Raw genomic sequence first — 12,650 nt, forward strand, 5'->3', positions numbered from 1 at the left:
ACAAAATATGTATTTTTTAGTAAATTAAAATTAAAAAATGACAATAATAATAATATTATTAAAATATTTTTAAAACTGAAAAGTTTGAATAATATAAAAGGAGAATATTTCAACTCAATACTCCCAAGACATCGAACAATCGATATTCTTGAAACGAGTTTTATTAACCTTTTCAACTTTTTATTCATTTATTTATACAAAAAATCGTATAATTTGTACTCAAAACTTAACTAAAATTTACTTTATCACCCACATACCTAGACAAGGTAAAGTTTTTTTCAATCAATAGGATTCTTTCTCTTGATAAAAAAATAAGTAAAAAACTATTTGCGTAGAACTTGAAAATATTATAATTTATACTCATTCAGTTTTAAATTAGAATTACACTACCAACGCGTAAGCACGTTATACACATAATAACTCTTTCCGGTTTTTATAGATGTTACCAGTTATACATGTTTTTATAAATATGATAGTGATGCAATTTACAATCAAACTAATATAACGGTTTTAATATTATTTCGAACTTACATATGTTTTCCAACTTTGATTTTAAAGCAGAAACGTCTTCTTATTGGTCTCTTTCTAACACGACCATATGGAAACACTCTGAATCAAAAGAACTTAGAATTGTAAAATGTAACACAAAATCCTACCTATAAAAAAATCTGTTCTTTATATGCATAATAATTAATTAGAATAATCTAATTATGTAAACGTTAAAATTTTTATATTTATGCTTAAATATATTTTGTCATATCAACGAGTTTTTAATAAAAAGTTATATTTTTATGTAAAATTTATGTTAAAAACAATAAAGTTTTGTTGGTCAGGCTTACTTTTAAGCCTATAAACAAAAACTTCTTATACTCTGCGAGTTTGTTATTGATAATTACAATTGTAATTTAAAAGCCATAGGGCGAACTGTCGAAATAAATGCCATGAGCATTATTTTTTTTTACATTTTAATTTTCTCAGAAAGAAAATAGTTTTGGCGGCCAATATACCTACCTAAATTACCTAATTTTACCTACCTACCTCGGACCTCCATTAATTAATGTATTTTTGCTATTATTATGTCATCATCTATGTTGGTCAGTTTTTTTATTTATTTTTGTTTTGTTTGTATGTTTTTAAATTTTATACTTGTTAATTGCACATCTTGTTTTTTTAGCATTAGGTTAGAATATATGAAGGCCCCGGTGCAATAACCAGGTACGTCAATTTTTCAAAACTGTTCAGGAAACATAAAAAACTTTCTATAAAATTGGTAAATGAACCAAAAATTAAAAATGTGGTGTTATTCTTTTTGTAAGAATAAGATACATCAATTAAACCCATTTCCTTTGGTTTACATTTTATACTTATGATAATATTTATAAAAACAAAAAAACTATGATATTTATATTTTCAATGGTTACAATAACCAGTTACGTCCAATTTTGTTTTTTGACATAACTGGTTATTGCAGCCAACTAATTAACACAATAATTTATTGTAGTAAATAAGTCATCTATTATTAGTATGTACGTTAAATAATAATCATATAATTTTTTAAATAAATAGTTAACTAGAGATTAAGTCTTTGGAATAATATAATCACATAAGGTTATTTAATACAACGTCCCTTAATGCATCAACAAAATAAAGTTTAAAGTTGTTGGGAGCAACAACCAGTTACGTCCAGACATACCTGTTTATTGCACCCAACAAAAATTAAAAAATCAGTTTTTATTATTTTATTTCAGTACTATTCATTGGACGTATTCGGTTGTTGCACTAATCGAAAGAGATTTTTTTTCTCAACATTTCTATATCAAAACACGATTTTGAAAAAATGTGGGCATACCTGGTTATTGCACCGGGGCCTTCATATGTATTTTTCACTGTTCATTCTTTGTTAACTGTTATCAGTGTTATTTTGTTTATTATTTAACTTTATGGAAAGCCGATTTGCGTTTATTATATATATAAATATATAAAATATTAACATAAAATATAAATATAAAATATACATGGCTCGTAAAGCCTAAACAAACAAATATTAAAATTTTTCTCTAATGTACATAGAGCTCAAAAATAAAGAATTAGGCAATTTCTGGCATTATCAAAAATTCAAAGTTAAAAATAAAATATAATAAAAAAACATGCCTTATAAGAAAGAAATTTAGGAAAAATTTTTTTTTTTTTATTATTACTCTCGGCAGCAAAGACCATTGGGTTACATTAGACTATATTAACATAAAATACAACACATTGAAAAAGTATTGAAATTGCCTAACTGATTCATTTTTTTATTTTGTTTGAAGATATTTGTTCGGGAGGTTTCTGTCAATAAATTTCCATCACTCTACTCAAGAATAAAATGGAAGTTTGAATTAGTTCTCTTTCCCCAGCGACAAATGGAGAAATTAAACGAGTTGTTATAATTACTTTTCAATAGAACGATTTTTTTTTATTCTTTATAAAAATAAGTAATAATACTCATTTTAAATTCTGTCTGTTCAGCAATAATAATCGTGTTTAGGTATATTATGATTTATCAATAACATTTTGTTTATATTAGTAAAATCAATTATAGATATATTATAAAGACACAAATTATTCGTTAAACTTATCCCATCTTAATTTATCAACTTTGGTTAGGAAATAGGCCTAGACTAGTGGTAGGCAGTAGACATGTGAAACTTGCAAGTAGGTATTTGTTACAAGAAGTTCAATAGAATAAAAAATTACATAGTAGCCGACAGTTGTGATCAGCGAAGCCCGACGGCGACAATAGACTTTTATGCCTTGTGGAAATCATGAGATGACTCATGGCTGTTATCTTTGTTGTACGGCACTACGATGATAATGTTTCCAAACCTGATAAGCTAAGGCCGTTGTTTTGTCGTTGATTGCGTATGTTGTTGTAGGGCAATTCTCAACAGGTGTTTTTGTGATAAAAGCATTGTTGAATAATTGTGCGACGGAATATCATCTACGTTCTGAAAACTGCTGTGTAGATCGTTCTCATTAGAAAAGTTCCATTGGAGTATCGTATTCGAGGTAAATAATATTATTTCGCTATTAATAAAATATTTTTTTAGTTTAACCATACAAACGTTACAGTAGTAAATCGGTTAACCGTATAATTTCTTAAATATTATGCTCAACTATTGTTTGAAATATTCAATCTATACTTAATTATTTTATGAAAAATATTCATGTGGTATATTGATATATAATATATTGGAATATCTCGTGTCAGATATTTGTTAAGATACTGACTAATTATTATAATTTTTCTTTATTAAAATGTATCATGTTTAAACAATTCTAGAAGTTAAAATTGTTAAAATTTTGAATGTCAATTTAACAATATTACGATTTTTGCAAAATTATTCTTTTTTGATTTGGTTTTGAATGTCACAAAAAACTTTAAATTATTCATGTTTATTTAACTTTACCTACTTGTATTTATTCTAAGTAATATAATTATATTAATTTTTAAAATTTAGAATAATAATTGTTTTAAAATTGATGTTCAATATATTGTCGTTTTTAATAACTCATTGCTAAAATAGGTGTGACTACGATAATTATAAATTATAAATGCTGGAATATTATGATAGATAGCACTGTAGAAATTCTTTTTGGGATTGACAAACAATTTTGTCACCCATATTATGGGAGGAAATATCTTACAGATTTAATGGGAGTAATGAAGTGTCAAGTTGTTAGGTTAAAAAATATAGTCTATTTTCTAATTGAATTTGTAATTTATTTATTTGAGATGTTTCTTTTTATTATTAATTTTACACACTGTATTAATGCAATAAATAAATTTAATATAGGTACTATAGAATTCGACAGCACGCCTAATTGAATGGATGTTCTGTGAAATTACTTCTAAATTAAGATCAACACTGCTCATTAGACTATGGAAAAATGTAAAAATTGTTTTTCTTCAACTTAAAATATGTCACTGCGTATGATTGATGTTATTGTAATTATCTGGATATCTGCAGTCTGACCTCTAATAGGTAATCATTAGCAAATACATTATAATTATGTTATTTAAAATAATTATTCTTGTATTCTTGTAATTTATCTTGTAAATTCTAATGTTATCAAAAATGTGTTTCTTTCTCCATTATTGACAATATGTATTTTATTGTATTCTGTGGAACTCTCTCGATGTAAGTTATCTAAGAATTTTTTAATTTTGTTTTTGTTTTTATGTCAACTTATTCTGAATCAACTAATTCTAAGAATGCTTTTCATCATACCTATTAAATTTATTAATTGATAATAGTTCACAGTTATTTTAGCACAAGTTCTTTAATTATCTATTTGAATTATATTGATCAATTTCTAGTCAGTGATTTAGTTTGTGTACTGTCTTATCTATGGTATGCATGAAAACATTCCATAATAATAGTAATTTAATTATATAATTTTATGTGATCTTTCATTGTATTATAGGTACACGTGATTATAATAGTTTTAATTTATAGATGAGTAATGGAGAATCACGATTATCGCCCAACACCACCTCCTAGGAATAATATACCAAAAGAATATTTGAAAAAGAAGCCAGTTCCATTGCCGCGCAAGAATGTGAACACTGAAACTTCAAATGGTAGCTCAAGAGACAGTTCTTATTTGATTATTAAAGAAGAAATAAATAGTCTGTACAAAAGGCATATTAAACCAGAAATGAAATCGGTCTCAGGAAATGTTCAAGAAAGAAAAAAATCAGTGGTAGAAAATACTAAAAATGTTGGTATTCGTATTGAAAAGTCATTTCGAAGTTTGTTGCCAAGACCAGCCCGGCGCCATACTATTAGTCAAACATCTGAAGAATTTAAACAAGACACCTCAAGTGAATCTCCAGTTGATAATGATATATTTTCTTCCCTCAGTTTTGATTCTCCCATTCCATCCGACAGTAATTCAGAACGTTCATTCAGTACTTACTATGCAGAATCAGACATTTGTTGTTCTCAGCCTCCCAACTTTCCTCCGCCTCCTTTACCTAACGATATTATATATGATAAAATACCTTCCTCGAGTAATTCCAGCAGCCAATGTGAGTCCAGTGAGAATATATACGAGCTCGTTTTAATTGGACAACCGAAACCATCAACAGAGTCTCCATATGAAAACTGTCATAATTTATTAAAGTCTAGAACAATTAGTTCAAGTAACATAAGCAGTAATAGTGCTGAAACCACTTGTACCAAGTCTGATAATGTGTATCCTACTAATGAGATAAATGATGAAAAAGTAAGTGATACCAAGTCTGTTATGTTTCAATTTGATCCCTTTGAAAATAATGTTAATAATGAAGCAGATAGAAGTAACGAAAAGGAAGAGAGTTTGTTATTACAAGAAATTGATGAAATTTTATACCCTTCACGCAATAGCACTATTGAAACTAGAAGTTTAACAGAATATGATTTCAAGAGTTTAGATGATGACTTATATAGTATACCAGACCCACCAGAACGTGTGGACTCCATAAAAGATTTTAATAGTTCTGCAATAAAACAAAATGCTGATGTAGTTGATATAGATGCCATGTTGAAGACTGAACTTCCAGAAGAGATGACATTTTATGAAAAGTCAAGAAAAAGTTCGATAAAAGGTTGGATTAGCATGAAACAAACTTTTAAAAAAGTTACAGAAGGATCTACAGGATCAGTTCGTAGAATACGTTTAAAATTAAAACCAGAAGAATATAATGAAAAAGAAGTAACTGAAGATGAGAAGCAATCTAGTGTCTTTCATAATGGTACATTATATATTGGTGCTAATGAAAAAACTAAAGATTTAGAAAAAAAATGGTGTCAAATTACTGGCGATCAGCTCAGGTATTCAAAGAATAAAAGTCAAGTTGGTACCACAATATCATTAACTACACTCTCAAGCATTCAGATTGTAAATGAATCCAAAATAAGGTAATAATTTCATTAATACATTTATGATTAATATAAAGACTGCTTTATTAGTTTTTATTTTGGGTAAAAATACAAATAATAATTTAATTTATGGTAAAAAATATATTTTTTGAAAAATGGTTTAGCGGGGGACAAAAATGTGAAGTCAGTATTTACAATAACCATATTTAGTTTTTTAAAAACTTTATTTGTAAAGACTCATTTTTTCATTTGTTTATAAAAAAATATTAAGTATAGATATATATATAAAAAAAAAAAAGGCTATGACATAAATAAAGTTTTCTATACATTGCGAAAATACTTATCCCGCAAAAAGCAGTTTGAATGGGGAAAAAATTGTAATTTATCCTATAGAAATAAATAATAATAAATAGTTTCTGTAAGATAAATTACAATTTTTTTCCCATTAAAACTGCTTTTCGCGGGACAAGTATTTTAAAAATGTATATTTTTTTATTAATAAAGGCATTGAAAAAAAAATCCTGTAGAAATTACTGTGATAGTCTGACAAAAAAATGGCAATCAATAAAAAATCCTCATTACTGTATTAATAAGTATACACTAGAGTTCAAGATTTAAATTAAGATTTTGTGAAATGTTGCGTATAATTTAATCCTTAGAAATAGGTGGTGTAACGTCCTCTTAAGGTGATTAATAATTTTATATTTATTGTTATTTTTGTAGTCATTAATGATATTACTTTGTTATTGGAAAAATTATATTTGTATAGTCATGTTGGAGATAATTAGTGACTTAAAGAGAAAGTATTATCTTGATACTATTGAAAACTTGATGATCTTTTTATAAATAATAAATTAATACAATAATTAAGGTCGCAGTGTTAAGTTAAACAAGTCTGTATGACTAAATGTCCAAAATTAAGTTAAACAAAAATGTATGAAATTTAAAAATAAGTGGGCCAATAGTTTTGAAATTAATGGATGGAGGAGAAGGAGAAGTGATAATTTAAACTCAATATTCGTATATTAAAAATAATAATTTTCTTTAAAATGAATGAATAAACTAAATATCCAATTATTTTTCAGTGATGGTGACAATTTATTTTGTTTTAAAATACATTTCTTGTCTCGAACCCGGCCGGTTTTATTTGGAGCATTATCTACTGCAGAAAGGCGGGTATGGATGCAAAAGTTTCTAGAATCAGTAACTTGTCTATTTCCCCTAAAAATGTCTTCTGAATTTAGCAGAGCTGGACGTGCAGTGTTAAAAGTAAGTTAGAAATCAATTTAAGCTTAGTGATTTGTATGATTGTATACTAATACTAATGTATTAGTTACTTTTATTAATAACATATAATTTTAGGAAGGTATAAATGGAGAATGGAAACCATCTTGGATTCTATTACATAATAGGATGCTTGCTTGTACAAAAAAAGGTTCTGAGCCAGAATTAGTTGACCTAAGAAAAGTCAGAAACGTCGGTTAGTATGTTAAATGTACTAACTAATTTTTAGATTGGTCATATTAAGGTTTTTTAGTATTAAACAAATTTACATTTTTAGCGATACAAGAAGATAACGAGTTAGAATGTAATATTTTAGCTTTGGATTATGTAACAAAATCAATTTATATGCAGTTTGATGAAGAGCCGGAAGTTGTATTATGGCAAGAGACTATAAAAGCAGAGACGGTTAACTCTAGTCCATTTTTAAAAGATCAACAATTGAATAAAGATCAAGTCCCCGTAGTTGTTGATAAATGTGTCAACTTTATTTATGCTCATGGTATGTTAATATTGCAGTATAAAACTTTTAAAAATAGTAGTGACATACAACTGATTATCCCTTTCTAAAATATCAGTTTTCTTTTCTTTTTTCTTCTATAGCTGATATTTTTACTTAATAATACTTATAAAGACTCGGTATTTAGCTTTTTTAAAGAGTGGGATTTTCCTTACATGTTGATGTTAAACAGAATTCAAAATGAAGTTTAAATCACTAAATATGTTTATCACTTTTAAAATAAGTTTATAAGTATTAAATTGTATTATTATTATTAAAAAAAAAAAATGTTTTTATATATCTTTAAAATATTTGCAGTAATTGGCGTAAACCCTTTCAAAAATGTATTGTAATTGATTAAACTATAACAAAGGAAATGATACAAATATAATAGTTCACATTGTCTAATTAGTAGACAAAGAAAACGTAACCATTTAATTGAAATGTCAATTAATAATTAACACTTAACACTTCAAGGACTAAAACGTTATTTAATTTAAATAGATAGGGAAAAGAAATGTTAAGTTGTCAATGATAATTCAAACAAGTATTTTAGCATTGCGAAGCTGAGAAAATATTATTATTACAATGATGTTTTATTTTTTATTTTTGTATCTGGCCCTGTGAACACTGGACTACCTTACTGTCTTACTACTACTACTACTCACTTACGTATAACACTTTTTTACTGTGCTGGTTTAAACTGTGCTTGGTTTGGACTGTACTGGTTTTTACTTACTATTCACAGATTCACTTCAAAGCGTTTATTTAAAAGTGATTTTTTGACTTTCAGTTATAATAATTCCTGTAGACCTGTGACCTCCCCTTTCTCCCTATTGTCCGACTCCATTGTACTGGCTTTTGTTTAGTTTCATAAAAAGTTTTTATACATTTTTTAACTACTGCTAATATTTTATTATGACAAAATAACAAATTTGAAAACTGTAGTTTATGCATTAAATTAGATAAACTATGTTTATATTAATATAATTAAAAACAAATACAACTATGCAATTAAACTTAATAATAGTGATAAATATAGTTTCATTAAATAGGCAGTTTAGATTATTTAACTACAATGATTTAACGATTTTAAATACTTTTAAATTGACAGGTTGTCTATCAGAAGGAGTGTACAGGCGAAGTGGGTCTTGTTCAAATGCCACCAAACTTTTGTCTGAATTCAGAAAAAATGCATGGACCGTACAACTAAGCCATCAAGATTATTCAGAATATGATGTTGCTAGTGTTTTAAAGCGATTTTTCCGAGATTTACCAGAACCATTACTCACAACTGAATTTCATACACATTTTTGTAACGCTGCTAAATTAAACTGTTCAGAAGATGAAAAAATTATACTTTATAGGAGTTTGTTAGAAAGGCTATCGCCTATAAATTATGTCACCGTACGCAAACTTATGGGCCATTTATATTACATTCAACAACAAAGTGATAAAAACTTAATGACTGTACAAAACTTAGCTTCAATATGGGGTCCAACGCTGATGCATATAGAAGTGTGTTATTACTATTATTATAAACTTATTTCTTTTTTAAGAAAAATGTAAAATATATCTCCTATTTTAGGATAATGATTCACAGAATTGGTCAAAAAACGAATCTGAAGTCATCAGTGATTTAATTATGTTGTATCCTAAATTGTTTCTTGTGGAAGACGATGAAATAAAACGGGAAGATAGAATTTTAGAAGCACTAAAAAATTACCATCTGGCTAGTGGAAACATTATAAAATCTTCAAAACCATCTGGAGATTTAAAAATTTGGATATATCTTGGTTCCAAGGATAGTGGAAATTGTGTTAACGTGACTGTAAGGAATTTTAAAACATATTTAAACATTTTTACTTATTAGAAACGTGTTTAATTTCAGTTGAGTCCGAGTAAAACAGCTGAAATGGTATGTGAAGAACTAGCCAATAAAATGGGTGTCTGTGTAGGATATTTGCTTGGATTACAAGAAGTCGTTTGTAATGGATTATTAATTCGACCAATTCATCATTCAGAATTTTTATTAGACATTGTATTACGCTGGGCGTATTGGGATTTAAAATATAGACGAGAAAACTATATTGTTTGTCTTCAACCAAATTCATTACTTGTTGAGATTATACCTTTTGTAAGTACTTGAATGATTTATAAAACTATATTTATTTTCTTATCTATTAAAATATATACTTTGTTGTAGGCAAAAGAACCTGTAACTATATCAACAGAATTAAAGTTCGCAGATCAAAAAAACAAATCATTTAAATCTCATTTATTTGAAATCAATGAAGGAAAATTAATTTGTTACAAAGATAAATCTGTAATTATTTTTTATAGTTTACATATTTGTAGTTATAATTGTACAACAAACAATTTAATAGTTTGTAATTTTATAGGGTTCAGTGGTTTTGCATGAATGGTCAGTAAAAGATTTAATTTGGTACATTGGATTTGAACCAAAGCGAAATCCTCACTCTAGGTATATTAATTGTGATAATTAAATGTATAATGATTAATATTAATTAATGTATAATAATTTGCATGTATTATCTGTTCTGTAGGTGGTGCATAACATTTATATTAAAAGATGACCCACCTAAAGAGTAAGTAAAATGTTATACCTTATTAGTATATTAATATAGTACTTTTAAACATAGGTGTTAGTTTAAAGATAACCTCTCATTTTCCTTTAAATAGTTCATGAAACCCAATCGTAAATATTAACAGCGGGGTACTTAGTTATAGAATAGTCAGACAGCAACCAAGATGGTTGTACCCATGATCTCATAGCTACAAATCTTGTTTTGCTTATTTGTTTTTTTTTCTAAACATGTCCAACATTTTTAAATATATTCTTAATGGTTCTTTTTTCTTTTTTATATAATAATTAGCTTAAGAGAAAATTTTGGCTTGTCTATTGCCGGAACAACAAAAGAAGATCATCTAAGATGGATGGCAGCCTTGTTAATAGCTGAATATGGGGTTAATAACATTTTACCCCCAGTGTCTGTAAATTTACTCGATTAAAAATATGTTTAAACAGTTAGTTAATGTGATAAAAATTGTTTTTACTTAAACAGTACTTAAGTAAAAATTTTAATTGTAACTATTTTTAGTTTTTATTAACAAAAATTTGGTTTTTAATTTTATTATCATTAAATATTATATAATATTATGTTATTGTTCAGATTGAGTTTTATTTAATTTTAACAATTTGTATACGCAAATAAAATATGGTAATATTTTATTTATTATAATTAATTTTTTGTTAGTTGTTAAATGTTATTAATATAATAGCTGTATATTTTTCTTGAATTTAGCAAAAAAAAAAAAAATAGTCATGTTACCCAATGTAATAAGATCTCGTTATACAATGATACACACAAGATAATTTAGGGGTAGCAAATGCTATACCCAAATTTGTATTTATGTGTCTGTATATTCATAAAAATAACTATTGTGTGACAAATTTATTTTGCCACCTAAATTTCAAGTGTGTGCCATTGCTTATATAGTCTATGTAATTAATCTTGCCTTATCAATTTTTAACAAATTATATTTTTAAAACAATTTAACAGTAATTTTAATTCCCAATTATGAAATGCTAGTCAAACATTAGGTTATTTCAGTTAAACTATCATTATTTTTATTTTATTAATATTTTATACAAGTTTACATACAAATATCAAAAATACCCTAACGGCCAAACAGGAGTACTTTAGATACTTAATAAGACCAATGTAAAAACTATTAATACACCTTATTTTAATTTATACATATTTGTTCAACTAAAATAAATAACATTGTATTCAAAATTAAAGTAGTAATTGTGGATTTATTATAAAAACAAAACTGCTAGTTTTTTTTTATTCATAGTTTATTTTTGTATTCAATAGACTCAGATGTATGTGTATCTTTGGAGTAATTTGTATTAACTGTCAAGTATTATATTGTGAAAACATAAATAATTATGAATTATATAGTATAATTTCTTACTTTTTTAACTCAATTTAATAAGTTGGAAATTTATTTATTTTTGGAACTAATATTTGTATACCAATTCATAACTATTTTATTTAACTATTTATACATCCAAATATATATTTATGTGTAATATTATGTTTATTTGTGTTGATCTTAATATCGAAATATTCAATAGTTATTTATTCAATTTTATTATTGATACTATGTTTAAAGTTAAAGTAAATTTTATGCTAAATAATATATAATGGATATTAATAATAACAGACCATATTATATTTATTGACAGTTTTTTTTGTTACAATAAGTGAAAACTATTAAGTTTTTATTTATTAATAAATAATGAAATTAAGTTATTTTCCCTTTTTGATACCATATGGGGTTTGGCTTATCAAATACCCGGTAAATAAAATCAAAACTACACAAAAAAAACCTAGTCGGAACAATTGGACAAGTCGCAAAATGCCACTGACTTATGCGTAGTGGTGATTTGAACTTCAAAAATTATTAAGTATGTTCATAGTCCGTGGGACAAACTAACTTCCAAGTTGGGGATCTAAGTGACGAATTGTGACTAAGTGATCGAAAAGACCTAACATAATAGGTAATCAGTATTTTATTCGCATGACAAATTGATGACAATTTTTCAACATTTAAATAATTCTAGACGTTACTAAATGTTTAAAATGCTTTTTAACCAAAATAACGCGTTATTAGCATTTAGCAAAATGTATAACGGTTTTATGATCAAACTATTAGAAAATGCGTATAATTTCAACCATTTTTTTGTATTTGAAATAGGTATGTCAACTTTTGTGGAGAAAAGTCATGTCTTGAACGATATTACATGACATACACACATCTCTAAATGTGATTGAGGTGGGTTTTTACCCTTGCAGCAAAAGGAAAGAAGTAGTTTTTGAACCACAACTAGAGTCATTTTTGTTGAAATAAAAAAAAGACTACAATTTCAGATT

The 12,650-nt window shown here is 26.4% G+C and overlaps 1 protein-coding gene across 2 annotated transcripts; it reads left to right on the forward strand.

Annotated features, from left to right (window-relative positions):
- Positions 1 to 2,923: 2,923 nt before the first annotated feature.
- LOC126845787 (arf-GAP with Rho-GAP domain, ANK repeat and PH domain-containing protein 2) lies at positions 2,924 to 11,764 on the forward strand. Of its 2 annotated transcripts, none has more exons than XM_050584686.1 (13): positions 2,924 to 3,048; positions 3,837 to 4,025; positions 4,468 to 5,945; positions 6,992 to 7,175; positions 7,269 to 7,386; positions 7,468 to 7,689; positions 8,801 to 9,204; positions 9,275 to 9,517; positions 9,578 to 9,823; positions 9,893 to 10,012; positions 10,089 to 10,171; positions 10,254 to 10,295; positions 10,584 to 11,764. In XM_050584686.1, exons 3-13 carry the CDS (start codon positions 4,507 to 4,509, stop codon positions 10,717 to 10,719), a joined length of 3,237 nt encoding a protein of 1,078 aa, XP_050440643.1. In that variant the 5' UTR covers positions 2,924 to 3,048; positions 3,837 to 4,025; positions 4,468 to 4,506; the 3' UTR covers positions 10,720 to 11,764. The 2 variants fall into 2 exon arrangements, with proteins under 2 accessions (XP_050440643.1, XP_050440642.1); XM_050584685.1 differs by having other exon boundaries at positions 4,500 to 5,945.
- The last annotated feature ends 886 nt before the right edge of the window (positions 11,765 to 12,650 follow it).

The sequence above is a fragment of the Adelges cooleyi genome, unplaced genomic scaffold, assembly GCF_023614345.1.
Source record: "Adelges cooleyi isolate 19-005CV unplaced genomic scaffold, UGA_ACOO_1.1 ACOO_flye_CR_arks_rails_tigmint_CR_PRNA_8, whole genome shotgun sequence".
In the NCBI taxonomy this organism is placed as follows: domain Eukaryota; kingdom Metazoa; phylum Arthropoda; class Insecta; order Hemiptera; family Adelgidae; genus Adelges; species Adelges cooleyi.